A 21,423-nucleotide genomic window follows, 5' to 3' on the forward strand; every position below is an offset into this window, starting at 1 on the left:
TCAAGCAAGCTCTTAACTGAAACTTAAACTTAATACTATTTAAAGGTCTGGGGATGGGACAAGTGTAGAAAAATAAAATCTGTGCATGAATTGCATTTGAAAAGTAACAAAATAACTGATTAATGAAGTTATGTTAAAAAGGTTTCTTTTTTTCATGTGGTCTCCAAAAAATAAAGAAATCTGTTCGTTTTGATAAAAATGCTACATAAAACTGTCTGAAAGTGAAGAAACACTTTGAACCCTTTCCCACAATGACTATGATTTTGAGATCTATCTTCCTCACACTGGACAACTAATACAAAAGTTTCAAATGCTTCAAAATCACTGATGCTCCAGAAGAAAAAACAATGCATCAACAGAATAAAGATGTGTACATTCTTATTTTGCCTATATATATATATATATATATATATATATATTTTTTTTTTTTTTTTTTTTCATTTGTTACTGCCCTACAGAAGCTACATAAGATACTTACATGTTTCCCAGAAGACAAAATAAGTTACATTTACCCTGATTTTCAAATTCAAAAAGTTTTCACCCCCGGTGATGCATTGTTTTTCCTTCTGTAATATCAGTGAGTGTTTGAACCTTTTGTAACAGTTGCATATGAGTCTCTCAGTTGTCCTCAGTGTGAAAAGATGAATCTCAAAATCATACAGTCATTACTGAAAAGGGTTCAAATACACAAAAATACTGAAAACCAAATAATTGTGAGACCTGAGTGATTTTTCTGAAGAACAGCGGGTAGTTAAACTGTTCAGGACAAACAAGGAACTCATGAATAACTATCACTAAAAAAATTATTCTTGTGCAGAATAAACTTACTTAAAACTAAACTTAAGGTCCCGTTGCTGTATCTTCCAGGGCACAAGGGGCGGTAGTGTTGTGGAGACCTGTGTGGAAACAGTCAGTACGCAGGTCCGTTTGGTGGCGCCAAAGAGTGGCGTACTTTTTATTTCTCCATCCCATTGCCAACCGTCATCCAACTCGTGACACCTGTTCGTACATTAAAAACCATTTGAAGGTCAGTTTATGTAAAAACGTAATTATACGGATTAATCTAACCATTTAAAAACACTTATGAGAAGTGAAAATGTATAAATATTGTAGTATTTGTAGTAAGGTCTCGACAATCAGGCTAGTTTGCTTTGAAATATTGTTGCGCATGTACAGGTAAGTAGATGCATTCCAGTTTACAACTAATCTTCTAAGAATCTAATATATAAGTCAGCTTTAACAATGTGTAGGCCATATAAAGTCAAATTGTAGCATTTCATCGACAGATTGAAGCGGTTGCAGCTGCAGGACGCCGTTACTTTTATAAGGTGAGTTGTTGTTGTTTTTTTTCTTATTAACGTAAGGGTAAGCCGTTTTCTGTCCAATTTTAAACCTGTACCACACATTTTAATCGCGGGAAGGCTACAAGTTTCAGGTATTCTTTTTTCTTCTCAAGACGATTTTAAAAGTATATTTAATGTGTTTTCTGCAATTGTAGACTAAGCAGCTTTAGCCACACTGTGTGACATCCATAGATGCAGGGTTGCCAAATCTCACGCATTTGGCGTGAGACACACGCTTTCAGGCTCTGTTTCACGATCTCCCTCTGCCCATGTAAATCTCACGATTTTAAACAAAGTCAGCTTTCAAATGTTGTAAGTTTTAATACTAAATTCAAACGATAAATACCGTTTTGGCGCACTTAATGTGATGTAAATCGTTAAATATAGCGCTTTTAACGCCAGAGCCATTGTAAAACAGAGCTGCGACAAACTTTGATCTCGCCGGCGTCGCCGCCACGTGGTCACGTGATTCAAACCAGCGTTGACAGTATATTTGAATGTGTTTAAGTAAGATAGAGAAGACAGCTTCAATATACAGGTATTTGCAGCAATTTTTGGTAAACATTACAGCATATTATGCATTGATTTTTACGTCGATGACATTTACAGTATTATTTTATATTCTGGAGAGTGATGGAGAGGCTACCCTTACGAAAATTAAACATGATTTTACTATAAATAAAAAAAACAAAAAAAAAAACATGGTTACTATAGTTAAACCATGGTAACCACAAATTAACCATGGTTTTGCTACACTAACCATAGTTTAACCATGGTATTTGTAGTAAAACTATGGTTATACAAATGTTAATCAAAACACAAAAAAAAACATGGTTACTACACTTTTACTATAATAAAACCATGTTTTAATTTTCATAAGGGTTACCCTCAGGTATTGTTTAATTAGAATGTGACCATGCATGTTCTATATATATATTATTTCTATTACTTATATTACAATTAGTGTAGTATTTAAGGTTAAATAGAGAAAAGGGTTTTAAATTCCAATGCAAAGAAGCAAATTAGATTCATTTTGTGGTCAGAAAAAAAAAAAAAAAAAACGTTTATTTGTAATGCCATGGTTTACCCACTAGGTACCTGTATGGCTCTTTACTAAATATACTATGTATTTAGAATATTGCAAGTTATACCTGCTTACTTATTTTTAAGTTTTTCATTTGAATAAATGTTTAGAAATGATTAAACACTATATTTTTAAATATGAAATTTAAAAAGTTAATAACTTACATCCTTTTTTAACACACAATGAATGCAAGCAAATACTGAATTTAAACCAAGTGTAAAATGGTGCTAAAAAGGCATTCGGCTGCATTTTTATTCCCTTACATGTACGGTATATACACATAAATAGATATGGAATCGAGATTGCCACCCCTCCTCCCAACCCAACCCCCCTCCAAAAAAAAAATCTCACTCCAAGCTGAACTTAAAAGTTGGCAACCCTGTAGATGACATTCCATAAACTATGCGGACAGTACTTTAAAACCCTAGTTTATAAACATTAAAAACTACTGTTTTTTTTTTTTTTTAAAGCGTTGTCTGACCATTGGGTGGCACATTAGTCCATGAAACAAAACGCTGTGCTGCTTTATGTACGGTGTGTTTGCTGTTCCATAAGCGCTATTTCCTGTCAGAGAGTCAGTTTGCATATTCATTTAGTCTGTTGCTGTTTTTCTCCAGACAAATGTAAACATTTTAAGCAGCATACATGCAGTATTGTAAATGTTAACCATTGAATAAAAAAGCTAATGTGTGTTCTAAAAATCGAAATAATCCGAATAAGAAAGTAAATTCTATTCTAATATAAGAATTTTCTGAAATAGTTCTAACTGCTAATTCAAAATATAAGAAATTAAAATTAAAAGAACTAGTTTTGTCTTAAAAAAATGTGAAATGTGTTTTAGGAAAAAAAAACATGACTGGTGTACATCTGGTGACAGTATTTTAGTGTGGGACTAAGCTTACGCCTTGTTTGTGAAACCAGGGGAAAAAGTGTTAAGTTGATTTCCCTCTCCTTTTCTTAATCAAAGGCAAAAATCATTTTCAGTTCTCTAACATAAAACAGGAATCCATGTGTTCAGAAGGTTAGCATGAGGGCAAAATGTTCCCCACACAGATTTAGCTCATGTTCCAGTTCTAGAAAATCTGTTTGCTTTGAAAGTGACTTATGAGTAGGTTTGGGAAATGAACTAGATACTTTTAAATGAATAGTTCACCCAAAAATGAAAATTTCCCCATGATTTACTCACCCTCAAGCCATCCTAAGTGTATATGATTTTCTTCTTCCAGGCGAACACAATCGGAGTTGTTTTGAAATTTATCCTGGCTATTCCTAGCTTTATAATGGTGGTGAATAGTGGCCGTTATTTTGAAGGTCCAAAAAGCGCATATATCTGCCGTAAAAATACGCCTCCGGCGGGTTAATACATGTCTTTTGAAGTGGATACATGGGTGTTTGTAACAAAAATATTTCTGTTTTTAACATTATAAACTCACTGACTTCCGGCAACAGCGTATGCACGTTTGTGAGACAGACTTTGAAACAGACTGTTTCATATCAAAGGTAAAGTACAGAGCTTAGCCTATTGTGATTTATTGGATGGGAAAACTAGAAATTTAAAAAAAAATGTCAGCGGATTTCACTATAAGAGAAGAAGAGCTTGAGATTTTATGGATCAGATTCAAAAGAATGAAAGCTTGGAAGAGCCAGGATAAATTTTAAAACAATTCCGACTGTGTTCGTCTGTGTTCGAAGAAAGTCATATACACCTAGGTTGGCTTGAGGGTGAGTAAATCATGGGGTAATTTTCATTTTTGGGTGAACTATTCCTTTAATGGTAACGTTACCGATTGAATTGCGTCAGTACAATCAAGTACCGATTCACATTAAATCAATCGGTGCCAAATTTCGTTACCAGTGAACGTTACCAGAATTTACTCTAGCATGGAATACCACGGAATTCTTCCATTTTTGGATGAATTAATCAAAAGGAGATCTGTCACTTAATTCGAAACATGATATGGACTAGTGTCTGTGCACAATAAAACGCAAAAATCTTGCATGTTCCACTTGCCTCTATATGTATTAATGGCGGAGTCACGGTTTTGTTTACTAACGTTACACAAATGACAACACGCATGATGCTCGTGGTGACTTTCGGCCTCTGTTACTTACTATATGATGACATGAACACATGAACTTAATCTCCAGAGCTGCTGTGAGAGTCACTTCATGAGAATTGTACCCGTTTGTTTGAGAAAACTAGCATCATATCGTAATGTATACACACAGAAACGTACATGTTACATGGTTTATCATGTAACTGCAATATATTACTCTCGTATTAATTTTTGGACAGTATAATGTATGTCTTTATATATTTCATTTTCTGTAAAATTTAAATAAAACAAATGATAAAAATAAACATTACAACAAATTAACCACTTAAATGTAGAAAAAATACAATTATTATTCAAACTTTTTAAAAAGAATATTCACACAATTTTTGTGTGAATACATGCATTTGCATGTATTAATTTTAACAGTAAATCTGTGTTTGTTTACCAAAAATAAAAGGGTTTAATTTGATTAAAAATAAATGTTTAATGCCTTCATTTGATTATGAGAAAAATTAAAAGAAAACTGTAGGGCCATAATGTTCAAAATGTTGAAACTGAGAGTTTTAGACTTATTTTTTCACTGAAATACATGCATTTGTTATTACACAGAGAGTAAAGTACTGAAAAAAGGTACTGTTGGGTACCGGCACCAAATTTCAGGTACCGATACTGGTGCCGTACTGGTTCAAGTGTGAACAGTACCCAGCTCTAGATTTTTTTTTTTTAATTTAACCTTTATTTAACCAGAAAAAACTCTCTGAGATTAAAAATCTCTTTCACAGGAGTGTCCTGGCCAAAATGTGCAGCAGTACAATCAATTACATCACAAATAAACATCACACAAACAGACTAAAGACACCTAAAAACAATTGCATATTGTTAGATCAACTTCCATTTGCTGGATAACTGATTTAAAATGATCTAAAGTCAGCAGATTTTCTAATTTTAATTTAGATTGGAGGAAATTCCAATCAAACGGCGCTGCATACCTAAAAGACTTCTTACCTAGCTCAGTTCGAGTAAAAGGAACAGAAAGAGTATAACAATTTTGCGAACGAAGATAATATTTCTTGGTAATTTTCGGTTGCATAAAACAGCAGAGATAAGAAGGCAACAACCCCAAGAAGGCTTTATAAATAATTAAGTACCAATGCATTTTTCTTCTAGTAGACAGAGAAGGCCAACCTACTCTATGATACAAAGTGCAATGATGAGTTGAAGATTTACAATCTGATATGAACCTTAGAGCACCGTGATAAATGGCATCTAAGGAAGAAAGAAGATAAGAAGGTGCAAACTGATATACAACATCACCATAATCGAGAACGGAGAGAAAAGTAGCAGAGACTAATTTCTTTTTTACATTGAATGAGAAGCAAAACTTGTTCCTGAAATAAAACCCAAGCTTAATTTTCAATTTATTCTTCAGTTGAGTGATATGAGAACTAAAAGATAGGGCATCATCAACTATGATGCCAAGATATTTGTATTCTTTTACTAATTCAATTACTGTACCTTGCAGAGTATGTGTGAGCTGTGCTTCATACATTGATAAACTATTGACCTGTAAATTTTCCTGTAAAATTACTCCTCGTTAGTATAGTGGACAGTATCTCCGCCTGTCACGCGGGGGCAGGTCGTGTATAGTTGGAACTCAGTGACAGCCAATGACATTGAAGCATTTCAGCAGCTGGCCAAATGATGTCACAGCCAATCAGGTTTTTTCATGCATTTATTTGGACCGGGGTTCGAATCCCACTCAAGCAGGTCTAAACCACTGTTTCACACAGATTTGTGCTTTTAATAAAACAAAATTATAAAACTTAAGAATATATTACACCTGCAAAGTATTTTACATTTGTGTCTTGCCTTTTTGGATTATAAAGCAAGGTATTATGAATAAATGATTAGTATTAAATAAATATGGTAAAAAATAGTTTCATGGTAATATAAAAAAATGAATGGTTATATTAAATATTGAATAGCTTTTAAAATGTTAATAAGAGGCATTTAAATTTCACTCAAACTGAGTAATATTCAAATATTGAATGAAAATAGACTGACGGAATAATTTAAGCCACACTTAATTAGTTAAATGACCAATTAGGTGTTTCCAAAACCATGTAAACTGTGAAATTTTAGTCCTATAAAATAGAACACAGCACTCATGAAGCAAATTTTAATTTTCAGTAGTTTTTATTAAATGCTTTAAGCACTTTTTAAGGTTAGTAAATATTTATCTAAAACATAATTCTGACAATAAATGCATATTACAATCTCACACTGAATAATAAATACAAATATACAGTATATACATGAGTTATTTCTAAGGGGCAAAAGATCAAGAAATATAATTTATGTCTTTTATTCTGCCACACATCTCTGTCTTTCCATCTCGTAAAATGCAGACTCTTTAAACTGTTTCCAGGTCATCTCCTTCTGCATGCTCTCAGGTTGGTAAATGAAGGGCAACAGACATAGTTCAGTAGAGGAATTGTGGACCATTGCTGTATACTCATTAGAATGTCTTTCTTTTCTTGCTGTTTATTAAGCTCCAGCATTTGTGGTCCAGTACAAACACCCTGCCACCAGTCTTCACAGGCCCAGTGCAGGTGCTCGCAGGGGAGGCCAGCATTGGCAGAGGTGGCGTATACACTACCAGTCAAAAGTTTTTGAACACTAAAATTATTATTATTATTATTTTTAAAGAAATCTCTTCTGCTCACCAAGCCTGCATTTATTTGATCCAAAATACAGCAAAAGCAGGAACATTCAGAAATATCTTTACTATTTAAAATAACTGCTTTTTATTTGAATATATTTTAAAGTGAAATTTATTCCTGTGAATAATCAAAGCAGAATTTTCAGCTTCATTACTTCAGTCTTCAGTGTCACATGATCCTTCAGAAATAACATATGCTGATTTGCTGCTCAAGAAACTTATTATTATTATTATTATTTTAAACAGTTGAGTACATTTTTTCAAGGATTCTTTGATGAATAGAAAGATCCAGATATTTATTTATTTATTTATTTATTTAACTTTTATTTATCAAAAATGCTGATCAACATATTTATAATTAGGGCTGCACAATTAATTGGATTTCTAATCATGATTATAGTTACAGATGCCACAATTATGTAATTGTTCAAAACGCACAATTACCAAAAATAATAATAATAAAAAAAAAAATCCACTATTCTACTTTAAGATGTGTGTGTGTGAGAGAGTGTGTGTGTGTATTTTTACTACAGGTTATCTTAATTTTTCAATTTACTTTTTTTTTTTGAAAGAAACTATATATAAATAAAAATGTGTAATGCAGTTGCTTAAAAAAATGGTATAAAGCTATTCCAAACATTACTAAATGAAAATTGTGATAATCTTAATTAATAATGGCAAATACAGTTTCAAGGGAATAATTGACAATTATGATTTTTTTCATAATTGCCGATCCCAATTTATAATGTTCTATTTAGATACTGTTCTTTTGAACTTTCTCTTCATCAAAGAAAACAGAAAAAAATGCTACTCAGCTGTTTATAATAATAATAATAATAATAATAATTACTATTATTATTATTATTATTATTATTATTATAAATGTTTCTCAAGCAGAAAATCAGCATATTGGAATTATTTCTATCATGTGACACTGAAGACTGGAGTAATGATGCTGAAAATGCAGCTTTGAAATCACAGGAACAAAATACAATTTCAAAATAGATTCATATGGAAAGGAGTTATTTTAAATAGTAAAAATATTTCAATATTTTGATGTTTTTGCTGTATCAAATAAATGCAGGCTTGGTGAGCAGAAGAAACTTCTTTAAAAAAAAACAAAAAATCTTACTGTCCAAAACCTTTTAAATGGCAGTCTATGTAGTTCCTACATAGAGGGAAAAAAGATTTAATTATTTTCTGCATTCTGAAAATTTCTAACAACATTTGCATGTTCATCAAAAATTTACCTGTTGCTGAATAATGCTCCACATGGGAACCACAAGATGAGAACAGCGAGGGCAGTGGTGTCTGTTGAACAAGTTGAACATTTAATTTTATTTGTAAGGTAACAGTGTTTCTGCAGGATTTATGAAGGTAAATTTAAGACTTTTTTGAGACCAAGTAAAACAAATTTGAGGAACAAATGAGGAAAAACACAAATATGTTACTTAAATGTAAATGCCTAGAGAGTATTAACTTCAGTTTAAAAATACAACTTCCAAAATATATTCATATTTTTTTAATTCATTTACAAAAAAATAAATAAATAAATAAATAAATAAATAAAAATAAAAATCACTGAAACACTCTGATCCCAAACACCAGAATATGGAAATATCTTTTACTGTAGCTTCTTTTCCAGTGCAAATGCCTTACGATTCTTAAATCAAGATGCATTTACAGGAGATACAAAATGACATGAAATACAGTCTTGTTTGCAGTAAGTTTATGATTAAGAGAAGAACTAATCTCTGCCACTTGGCCAAAAGTCACCTTAATTTAAAACGAAGTTTTGATAACTAATTGGCAAATATTTCTTCTTGTTTTAAGTATGGACTCATTTAATTTTATTACATTTGTCAATACTTTTTACATTTGCTATATATCTGATATATAAAAAAAAGTATCTTGACTGAAATATGATTTGATATTTGTATTGGAAAACAAGACAAAATTCAGAGGAAGAGATTACTTTCTGCTCTGATTTAAGTCTATTTTAAGGCATTAATTAATTTGTGAAAAAAAAAAAAAAAAAAAACCCTAGAAAAAGGAATTTTGTGCATGATGTTGTTAATGTGTCAAAATATTTACCTGTATCTGTCTGAGGATCTGCATGGGTACCATAAAAGATGAGGGCACAAGCAGTGTAGAAATAGTGGTCTCTACAAGAACAACAAAATAACATTACAAAAAAGCAATAATTCTATTACACACACATATAAACATTCATTCATTTATTTATTTATATATATATATATATATATATATATATATAACAACAGTGAAGGTAAACTTACTAACTTAGTAGTAATCCTGCTGTTTTTGGCAGATTGATTTTCATTTACAATTTAATACTGAACATATATAAATATATAATGTCCAATACGGTAACAACAATGGTAAATGTATTGTTGTGATTCTAGTACTAAAAACCCATAGCTAAATTAGGGTTACTATAGAAAACCATGGTTTGAAAACATTTTTAAACTGTGGAATGCATGAAATCTTATTACAAAAATGAAAATAATTGTCACACCCATTCATAATTTAGCTTCTAATCAACAGATGACGTGTTAATGATGACAGACAATACACATAAACGTAACTTACAGCTAAGTTCATTCATAATTTCGGCGTGCAAACAAATTAACCTACGATGAACTATAGTAAACAAACCCCGACAGGGTAAATTTGGAAACGAACAAGTTTACTATTGCAATTTCAGCATTAACGGTAACAAAACGTAAACTGATGTCACATAAAGTATCTTACCTTTGATCGATGCGCTGAGAAGGCGTTGAATTAAACAAACGAGTCAGATCTCCGCTGTGTGTTTTCATTCTCCGAGTCGGGATGAAGATGGCGACTTCAAATTTCCCGGGGTGGCGAAACACGGAAGTGCGCCACAAGGGCGTTAGTGGCCGAAAGTATATTGCATCCGTAGTGTTTTAGCACTACCATTGAAAATGAATGGGAAACGGTTTAGGGTGGTTCGATTCCCCGACGGGGAGATATATTGCATCCGTAGTGTTTTAGCACTACCATTTTGAAAATGCCGGTTTGTCCTTTTCTATCAAACATTAATGATTGAGATTAATAATACTGTAATAACATTATTACAGCGTAGACTTTCAATACACTTATTTTAGAAATACACAGAAATGCATACAACACAAAAATGTTATAAAATGTTATAAATGTTATTATAAAGCAGTAAAAAATGTGTCAAACAAGTACTTGTTTGAAATGTTTGCTTACAAATTTGTATGTGCTTCATTAAATCTATCAAACAGTAAAAAAGTAATGAAGCAATTTCCATTAATCTGACCTTTTCCCTCTTTAAAAGGAAAGAAAAATAATGTGGGTGGGTGGGGGAGGGTGGGGGGGGTTGGGGAGGGGGAGGGGGAGGGGTGTTTCCATATGTGTGCTCACGTCTGCATGTGTGTATGTGTGTGTGTTGTGTTGGTTTTACAAACCTACTGTGCGTTAGAAAAATAATTTAGCTGTTTTTGTTCTTGTTACACAGTGAACTCTTGACCAGTGCTTGATGGACAAACCTTTCTTGTTCTTTTGAGAGTTCCAGGTCGGTAACATTAAGTAAAATAGTGTAGATAAAATGTTATACTAAAACAAATGACTTAAGTTAACTTGTATTTCATAAACAAAAATGGGTTGCTGATATAATGCTTATTACTGTGTTATTACGATGTATTTCAGGCTCAATCAGCCAGGAAGTGTTATGGAGCTCCTCGTTAGTATAGTGGTAAGTATCCCCGCCTGTCACGCGGGAGACCGGGGTTCGATTCCCCGACGGGGAGACTAAAATGTTTTTTAATTTCTGCCTATAAAATAGGCATGAATTTTGAGTTGACTTATTAGTTTTTGTCATATTACACAATATTAAAACCCCTGGAAAAAAAGTGACATGACAAAATTACAGTGTGAGCAGTAGTTGTTTTATTAGTGTTGTTGCAATGAAGAGCCAATATGACAGGCAGAGTTATTATGGTTTGCCAAGAGCCATATAATGTCATTTAAGAATATGTACATGTTGAATCATAATACTTTAAATAAATTTACAGATCATTTAAAGGTTAAAGCAGTACAGGTATCAATTCCAGAATAGCATATTTTATAAATTCTTGTTTTAAGAAACAAGTTTGTCTTTGCCAGTTTGTAGAATTTATCACATTACATTCTAGATTTTAAAGACATTGCTGTACAGTACTGCATAGAGCATATTAATTGAAACAATAATACTGACAAAGTTATGGTGGTACACAGGCATTTGTACACAGGAAGAACACTTGTGACTATGAACCAAACGAACAGAAAGGTTGCAATGTTGAGAACAATGTTTCTAAATATAACAGCGTCATTGCTAAGATTTGTTAGCCAGGTCTCAGGTTACAGTGTCCTCACCAGCAAGTTAACTAGATGCTCCCCTTTTTAGAGCACATGTCCCTCTTGTTTATCCAGTAATAGCCTAAACTTGTGAACCATGCATTAAGCCGGATTAGAGAAGATAAATCTGTATGTGTTCCAGTAACTTATAAAAGACATGTGGTTGTTCCCATTCTGCTGTAAGTGAAGGACATTAGATGTCTTTCAAGTAACATACAGTGCTGTCTAAAGAGTACAAAGGTTCTATTCAGTTATGCTTCATTTTGCAATCTTACCACAGTCCAACAGTTCATTTGAATAACTTGTGTAAACAACAACTTTGGCATTTAAAAATCTTAATTCTGACAATGCTTAAAGGGAAGATTTTTAAAAAATAAATAGTCATTGCATTAGAGAAACATTTGAGATACAAATAAAACATCTATACATTTGACAGTTCACATGTGCATAGTCCAGATTAGTTTGATCAATCTGAATCGGTTTACCCATGTAAGACATGACAAAGTTCATTTATGGGACACATCTAATTTAAACTCCACTTTGCAGATAACAGCATAATTGTATAACTTAACAGTTATTTGTAATCTGAGCAAAAAATACATTCTATGCTAACTATTTTTTTTAATTTTTAAATATATTTATAATATGAGTCTGTCATATGCTACAAATTACATATAAAGATGTCTTTAGATGAAAAAAAATCATGGTTTTCCCTAATTCAGTTCACATTTTGGTTTCACAATATTATTGTAAACTCAACATGAAACCGTTTGATTTTTCAGTAGTGCACAAATTGTTGAGCTGGGTAGTAACTGATTACTGTAATCTGTATTACGCAATCAGATTAAAATAATTAAGGACCTGTAATTAGATTAAATTACATTTTACAATAACCATAATCAGACTACAGTTACTTTTTATGGATTGCATGGTTACATATAATTTACACAACAGCAATTCTCCCTGATACCGCTTTTTCATCTTTTACATTTTCCTTTTTAAAATAGCCTGCTTATATACACTTAGAAAGTCTTGCAGTTTTGTGGACATTCACACAAAGACCTTTCATTAGTCAGGTGGCAACATGAAAAAATCATTCCAGATTTAATGTGTTTCAACGTTGTATCAACTACTGATGAGCAAATAAATTTTTATTTCAGTTAGTCATTTTTACCATGTAGTATTCTGAAAGGTCTTTCAAACACATTAAACTGCACAAATTCACCAACTTTTTTGTCATCTGATCCTCTTTCACCTAATATATTTTTATTTGAAGTGCCCCTGAGATTTTGAAATACATATTTTAATAATGAAGTATTAAATTTGCCTGTCCATTCTCTGATGTTGTTTATCGTCACATGACATGCAGGTAAACAAATAAAATATTTTTTTCAGTAAATGTTTTATTTTGATTCATTTTAAAGTTGTTTGTTTTATTAAATATTTTTATGTTTTAATTCACTATTAGCTTTTCATGAAACTCGTAAACCCCCTGCAGTTTCTTCACAAACCCAGTTTGGGAAACCTTGAAGTAATGTAATGTTTAACTGATAACAAAAAATGGAATTGTATTTTTATAACAATATTTTCTTATTTAAATTAGTACTTTCAAACGATTAATCGCGATTAATATAATATTAATAGAGGTTGAAACGCCAAAGCAAACCGATCAGCAAAGCTGCTAAGAGAAGCAAGCAAACAATCGCCGCATAGGTAAGCCTGCTGGGGTTTTTGTTACTCAGCTGTGCTGTTTTGGAAAGTGCACTTTTTGAATCGCGTACAACAAAGCATTGGAACCACTGGAGGTAATCCGCAGTGTAAATGATGGGCCCTATGCAATCAGAACAATGTTGGGATGGACAGTGAATGTGAATCTGTGAAGATGTGTGGCAACAGCGGTTTAAAATAGGTTTCCCAGAATGTACTCAAGATGAACAAACTGGTTATTCAAGGGAAGAACAACGATTCATGGAACGGTGACAACATTCTAACAAACTTGTTGATGGCCATTATGAACTTGGTTTACCTCTGAGAAAGAAAGTTCATATGCCAAACAATCGAAAAATTGTGGAACAGTGTGCAGATTCAGAAAGAAACCAGTGGTAATCGTGGCCGATGTAGAATCAATATTCCATCAAGTAAAGGTGCCAGCTGATGTTGATTTGTTACGGTTTCTATTGGTGGCCTGAGGGGGACTTAAGTCAAGATCCAGTTGACTTCAGGATGTAGTACACCTCTTTGGAGCGACTTCTTTTCCTAGCTGTGCAAACTTTGCTCTCAGAAAATATGCAGAAGACCATAAAGAGCACTTCAGCAAGGAAGCAGTGGATACAATCCTACTTTCCTTTTATGTTGATGATTGTCTCGTTTCAGTTTGGGAAACCTTGAAGTAATGCAATGTTTAATTGATAACAAAAAATGGAATATATTTTCTTGCTCTTTGTATTTTTATAACAATATTTTCTTATTTAAATTAGTACTCTCAAACGATTAATCGCGATTAATATAATATTAATAGAGGTTTGCCGCATAGGTAAGCCTGCTGGGCTTTTTGTTACTCAGCTGTGCTGTTTTGGAAAGCACGCTCTTTGAATCGCGTATGCTGTTTCATCTATTGGGGATGATTGCGCGGTTGTGTTATTGTTTGTTACTTGGCTTCAGTTGGTTTTGTCCAGAGCTCTGGTGTTGGTAGTTTGTTGTTGGCAGTTTGTTTTGTGTGGTAAATAATGTGGCGATGTTTATAGAGTTGACAGAGTTTGTTCTTTCCAAAATACAGGAAAGAAAGAGGCTGGATTTGATAAGAAAGGATGTCTCTGCTGTAAAGGTGCACACACATTGGATATGTGTCCTCAGTTGGGAAAACAACCCCACAAGGAGAAGATTGGCTTCTTAAAGGAAAGTGGAGTTTGTTTTGGCTGTTAGTAAGAAATGCAGAAGACGTCTTTGTTGCGATGTTTGTGGTCTTAGACATCCCACTTTGTTGCATATCTTTCCTAAAGAAAAAGGAACAACAGACGCAACTGAGAAGAAATCCAAAACGACAGTGGATGATGTTTTGGTGTCTAGTGGTCTTACTGGGGCTGGTAATCATGACTGTAAACTCCCGATTGTTCCTGTGCAGATCAAGGCCAAGAAAGGCAGTACAATTATCACTACTTATGCCTTTTTAGATCAAGGGAGTACAGCTGTGTTTTGTACTGAGAATTTGATGAGAAGACTTAACCTTACAGAAACGAAGTGCAGATACTTTTAAGAACCATGGGGCAAGACAAGGTGTTGAGTAGCCATGTTCTGTCAGGACTGGAAGTGGCTGGCTTGAATGGAAATGAATTTTGTGATTTGCATCGAGTTTACACACAGGAAAGCATGCCTGTTCACAAAGGAAATATACCCAGAGAAACAGATCTTCAAAGATGGGCTCTAGATTACAGACCGTTCATTTACCTGAGATTGAGGCTGGGATTGAGCTGCTCATAGGGACAAATGTTCCTAAAGCATTGGAACCATTGGAGGTAATCCGCAGTGTAAATGATGGGCCCTATGCAATCAGAACAATGTTGGGATGGACAGTGAATGGACCTGTCTTTGGAGATGGTGAGAATGTAGTACCCAGTGCACAGCCAAAAGTCACGGTTAACAGAATTTCAGTAGTGAGTTGGAAGATGTGTGGCAACAGCAGTTTAACCCTCAAAGACCGAGACAGCCACCCGCGGCTAAAAATAACTATTGTTATTAAACCGCTGAGATACTCCACTTTACTCCAGTTTATAAAGATCATTTGCACCATTTTTTTTCTGTTGCACTCTGTATATTTTCTCTCATTTTGTGTGTAGTTTGTGAATCATTTGCACTGTTTGTATATTTGTTGCACAAGACCATTTGTGCAGTTGTTTTCACTACTTGCTGCACTGTTTGCGTTTGTTGTTCATACTCTGAAAATATATTTATCTGAAAAAAACTACCTTTTATCTATTTATTTTTTATTTTTTTTTATTTTTTTTACCGTGTTTTCTTATTACATAATACTGTTTCCATTTACTTTACTTCCTAAACACATCTATATTGTTAATAAACTAAATAGACCTATTTTTCACTGAAAAGCGCCTATAACAATATTGTAATAAATGGATATAACTTGCTATGTTATATGTAGATCAAATTTTATTTTGAAGTGTAAAACACCCAAACAACTTTCTAAAGAAAAAAATCCAAACTTCAGGAGTTTCTATTTGAGTGCACAGTAAAAAACCTCCAATTGTTGCTTGCGATTTTCTTAAAATTTTGGAAATTCATTCATTCTTAGAGAAGACTAAAGGAAAATTGGGCCTTTAAATTAGCTAGACTGAAACTTCAAGTTCTCCTGTTTACAATGATATATAGCACTTGATGCTGACTACTAGAATAGGTATGAAAAAACAAAGAAAAGTACAGGCGTGTCAGGTGCCCTGAAAATGTCCTAGGTCTTTAAGGGTTAAAATGGATTTCCCAGAATGTAGTAAAGATGAACAAACTGGTTATTCAAGGGAAGATCAACGTTTCATGGAAATGGTGACGAGGTTCTGACAAACTTGTTGATGGGCATTATGAACTTGGTTTACCTCTGAGAAGTTCATATGCCAAACAATCGAAAAATTGTGGGACAGCGTGCTCTACATCTAAAAATGAGACTTCAAAAGGATTCTGTCTTTCGAACTGACTATAAAGCCTTCCTGCAGGTTATGGTCTCCAAAGCTTATGCAGAGAGAGTGCCTGCAGAGGATTTGACACGTAGTGATGGAAAGATCTGGTATATTCCGCATCATGGTGTTTACCATCCTACAGAGAAGAAAATCGGTGTGGTGCTTGATTGTGGAGTGAGTTTTCAAGGAACATCACTTAATGATAAACTCTTGCAAGGACAGACCTCACCAGCTCACTCGTTGGAGTAGTGACAAGATTCAGAAAGGAACAAGTGGTAATCATGGCCAGTGTAGAATCAATGTTCAGGTGCCAGCTGGTGATGTTGATTTGTTACAGTTTCTTAAATATATTAAAAATTAGACTTCTTGATTTCGAATATTTGTAGCCAACCGGGTGACAGAAATCCTCAAGGTCTCACAAGCCTCACAGTGGAGCTACATAGACACCACAAGCAATCCTGCTGATGTTGCTTCAAGAGGATCAGCTGTTAGTGCATTCCTTGAGAACAAAACATTCTTTGTTCTCAAAGTGAGTGGCCTGACAATCTCATTGACCTTGAATAGTTTGAAGTAAGTGACCCTGAAATCAAGAAATGCATAGAGATTAATTCCACACAGCTCAAAGAAGAGGATGACATAATTGCACGTTTAACTCGTCACTTTTCTTCTTGGTTCCTTTTGGAAAAACTTGGATTTTGAGATTTAAGAATCTACTCTTGTCTCTTAGTCAGAAAAGGAAACAACTGAACTTCGCTCTCGCTGTTTCTGGTCTGAATGGACAACAAGATGGTTCTTTGGAAAGAGCGATGGAGATTTTTAAAGGTCAAATTAAACAACCTCACCTCTCAACAGAAGAACTAGAGATGGCTGAATTGGAGATTATTAGACTTTCTCAAGAAAAGATGTTTCCTGATGAGCTTGCTAGCCTAAAAAGAGGTGAAAGTGTAAAGAAGAGTAGCCATATTTATGGACTTTGTCCTATTCTTGGAGATGTTTTAAGGGTTGGAGGACATTTAAGTAGGGCATCAATGCCTGAAGCATCCAAACATCCAGTCAAGAATTCTCACATTGCAGACATCCTCTTGCGACATATACACCAAGAAGTAGGACATGGTGGTCGCAATCATATGTTGTCCAAACTGCGCCAGAAATATTGGATCACTGGTGTAAGTACAGCAATAAGGAAAGTACTGTCCAAGTGCATTGTTTGTCGGAAATTGAATTCACTTCCAAGATGTCAACAGATGGTTACCTTCAGAAAGAGTCACTCCAAATGAACCTCCATTTACCCGTGTTGGGGTTGATTATTTTAGACCTTTTGAGGTAAAAAGTAGAAGTTGTGTAGTGAAAAGGTATGGAGTATTTTTCATTTGTTTAGCTATACGAGCAGTACATATTGAGGTGGCATCCTCCTTGGACACAGATTCTTTTAGAAATGCACTTCGCCGTTTTATTGCAAGACGTGGACAGGTCCAGGAACTTCGATCTGATAATGGAAAGTACTTTGTAGGAGCAGAGCATGAACTAAAACAGGAATGGAATCAGTGAAAGATCAATGATGTCCTTCAAAAAGGATTAGTACATGTCAGACTTGTTCTGGAAAAGATGGCTTCTGGAGTACTTACATCAGCTTCAAAAGCGCCAGAAGTGGACACGAGTCAAGCGTAACTTTAAACCAGGAGATATAGTGCTTATAATCGATCTGTAAAGAACACTTGGACTAATTCATGTTATGAACACTTTTTTGCTTTTTTCTATTTCCTTTTTTTTGAAGAAGACAGAAGACTGTACATTACATAATGCTGTAATCATCAATTTGATTATTTCATGTCTCTCTTTCATTGAGTGTAATTTTTATTTAATAATAATTAGGGTCTGGATTGTAGTGGACATGAAAGCGTTAATGTGTGCCTATGTCATGTGTTCGTGGTGGAGAGTCACGCGTTACGTGGAATTGGGAATATTAATCACCTATTCAATTAGAAATGGCAGGGAGAGGGGGTGAGCAGGGACAATGTATTTTTGTTGACCAACAAAATACAACAAAACTTGATACCATCAGTCTGCAAAAAAGAAGAACGACGAAGAGAATTTTTGCCTCACCAATGTTTTATTGTTGATGCGTCGCAAAGGCGTTGAGTTTCTGTTTTAGCCTCTCAGGCGCTACACTTATTTTGGACGTGATTAATCATGATTAATTGTTTGACAGCACTATTTTAAATCTATCTAAAAGTAGTCTGATTATATTACTTTAAAATGTAACTACAATTTTTGTCATGTAATTTGGAAACAGTAACAGATTACAATTTGTAAGTAATCTGCCCAGCTCTGTGTACAAAGTTATGACATTTTGATTTCAAAAGCAAATTATTTTGGAAGCGATTAATCGCAATTAATCGTTTGACAGCACTAATTTAAATCAATATGACACAAGATGTAATCTAAAAGTTGTTTGATTATATTACCTAAAGTGTAATGGATTACATTACTAACTACAATTTTTGTCATGTAATTTGCAATCAGTAACAGATTATAATTTGTAAGTAATCTACCCAGCCCTGTGTGCAAATATATGACATTTTGATTTTGAAAGCAAATGGGGTCAATTTCCGTTTTATGTTAACTTTAGACTTAATACTATATGGATGTTAAGGCCCTGTCCCACATCATTCAGGATTCATAAGAATTTAATCACTAGACAAATGGAATATGTTTTCTTACTCTTTGTATTTTTATGTCAATATAGTACAAGATTATCTTATGTAAACTAGTGCTTTAAAACGATTAATCGTGATTAAAATGTAAAGATAACATATTTTTCTTTAATATATACATGTATGTTTGTGTATTTATATATATACATAATAAATATACACAATACACATAGATATATTATGTACACAAAAACTTATTTTGGATGCGATTAATCATTTGACAGCACTAATTTAAATCAATATGACATGAGTAATCTAAAAGTTGTCTGATTATATTACCTAAAATGTAATGGATTACATTACTAACTACAATTTTTGTCATGTAATTTGGAATCAGAAACGGATTACAATATGTAAGTAATCTACCCAGCTCTGTGTACAAAGTTATGACATTTAGATTTTTAAAAGCAAATGGGGTCAATTTCCATTTTATGTTAATTTTAGACTTAATACTATATGAATATTAAGGCCCTGTCCCACATCATTCAGGATTCATAATATAATCACTAGACAAATGAAATACATTTTCTTTCTCTTTGTATTTTTATATCAATATGGTACAAGATTATGTTATTTAAATTAGTTCTCCCAAACGATTAATCACGATTAATATATAAACACAACATATATTTCTTAAATATGTACATGTATGTGTGTATTTATATATACATAATAAATATACACAGTACACATAGATATATTATGTGCACAAAAACGGACACGATCGTTTAACAGCACTAATTTAAATCAGTGTGAGATGAGATAATAGTATATAAAAGCAGTCTGATTATATTACCTAAAATGTTATGGATTACGTTACTAACTGGAATCAGTAACAGATTACAATTTGTAAGTAATCTACCCAGCTCTGTGTACAAAGTTATGACATTTTGATTTCAAAAGCAAATTTTATGTTAACTTCTAGACTTAATACTATATGAATATTAAGGCCCTGTTTCACATCATTCAGGATTCATAAAAGCGTAATCGCTAGACGCAATCAATATTAGTATTTGTGTTTTGGTATTTACAAACTGTAATCTCTGTGTTTGAGTAAATAGAATGAATGTGAGATTTAATCATCCTGGTATCAACACACTGAAGAAATAATACTACGAAAAATAAATACCCTTTCGCTCCTCAAAATGCATAATTATATCTGCTTTCAGCTTAAATTGCAATCCGATCTGTATAAAACAGGACAAACATGCACATTCTTTGTTTTCCTTCCCAAATTCATAAATACGACTAAATACAGGTTTACCAAAGGTTTGATATACAGTAGTGCAATTTCAGTAAAGCATGCAAGGACATTCTCCACGGCCCTACGACTGGTTACAGAGTGCTATGAGAGGAAAGGCGTCACAGTGTAAATACTGAATGCATACAGATCTCCAGGCCTTGAAATACAGCTTTCGTAAAATACATACATTTAAAGCATTGTTTGCTAATGGCATGTGTGTGCTGGCAAATCATTAACAATATTGCATGAGTGATGTTGCATAAATTGAAGACCTGCACATTATGGAAGCAGCAGGCTGGCTTTGGGCATAGAGCTTTGCGCGCTACACGTTTATGGACAGAATCTTGGCTACTTTCCAACAAGGAGCTTTGATTTGTTTAATAATCTGTTAGATGGTAGATTCAGTGCGCTTGTACGGTATAATGCCAGTTCTTTTGATATCAGTGCTGTAATGTGTCACATTTAGGCAGTGTTTGAAAGTCATTTTCAGTGGCTGCGTCTCACATGAGGGATCTACTGAGATCCTTTTCCTGTTAGTTAACAGCAAACAGTATGAATATACCACTATGGGATCAGTTAAGGAATGAGTGGTCGTACTTTACACATATACAGAACTTGCCGCTATATTCAGCATTTTGTGTCTGTGTGAATTTAAATTCCTTTCTTTAAGAAACCTCTAGTGGTTAATGTGTTAGGCTTTCATTTTTCACCAGTGAACCAACTCCTGATCTCACTCAGAGACTGAACTTTTTACAGTTGTAGACTAAATCATGCGCTTTACGGTTACATTCTGAAAGTGTATCAAGTACCCAGTTTTCTCTCAGATTATGTCTTTGACAAAGTGCTGGAAGTGGAACTGTTGGTGCAGTTAAAGGTCGTGAACCCAGGGAGAGTGACCTTGCCATGTGTGTAAATGTCACGGTCAGATCCCTTGTTCATCCTCTTTACCAGGTTCTTCTCGTAGAGTAACGGGTGGTAGGCACCTAGGGTGCAGGCAGCATCACTGAAGCGCTGGTAGTAGTGACAAAGCTCGGTTTTTCGCCGTGAAGGCAGGAACTCGTACACGTGTACCACTTCACACAGAGACATCATTAAAACTGTGCCTATGGATATAGAAGGACAAAATATAGTTTGTGGTTCTTAACTATTTGTGGTAAGATTTTAATGCTCTGTT

The 21,423-nt window shown here is 33.8% G+C and overlaps 1 protein-coding gene, 1 long non-coding RNA gene and 1 other non-coding gene across 4 annotated transcripts in view; 2 read left to right on the forward strand and 1 right to left on the reverse strand.

Moving 5' to 3' along the window:
- The first annotated feature begins 981 nt into the window (after positions 1 to 981).
- On the forward strand, positions 982 to 11,007 carry LOC127151947 (uncharacterized). The gene is made up of 4 exons (XR_007825006.1): positions 982 to 1,176; positions 1,287 to 1,328; positions 10,736 to 10,792; positions 10,927 to 11,007. It is a non-coding gene; the product is annotated as an uncharacterized LOC127151947 (long non-coding RNA).
- Positions 10,956 to 11,027, forward strand: trnad-guc (transfer RNA aspartic acid (anticodon GUC)). The gene has a single exon. It is a non-coding gene; the product is annotated as a tRNA-Asp (tRNA).
- Positions 11,028 to 11,141: 114 nt separating this feature from the next.
- Positions 11,142 to 21,423, reverse strand: part of st6gal1 (ST6 beta-galactosamide alpha-2,6-sialyltranferase 1) — a 28,975-nt gene continuing 18,693 nt past the window's right edge. Inside the window, exon 9 of one of the 2 annotated variants that reach the window (XM_051092293.1) lies at positions 11,142 to 21,352. In XM_051092293.1, the coding sequence (XP_050948250.1) occupies positions 21,075 to 21,352 (278 nt within the window). In that variant the 3' untranslated portion in view covers positions 11,142 to 21,074. The remainder of the gene's footprint in view (positions 21,353 to 21,423) is intronic. The other variant, XM_051092294.1, reaches the window with a different exon arrangement.

The sequence above is a fragment of the Labeo rohita genome, chromosome 21 (genome assembly GCF_022985175.1).
Source record: "Labeo rohita strain BAU-BD-2019 chromosome 21, IGBB_LRoh.1.0, whole genome shotgun sequence".
NCBI lineage: Eukaryota > Metazoa > Chordata > Actinopteri > Cypriniformes > Cyprinidae > Labeo > Labeo rohita.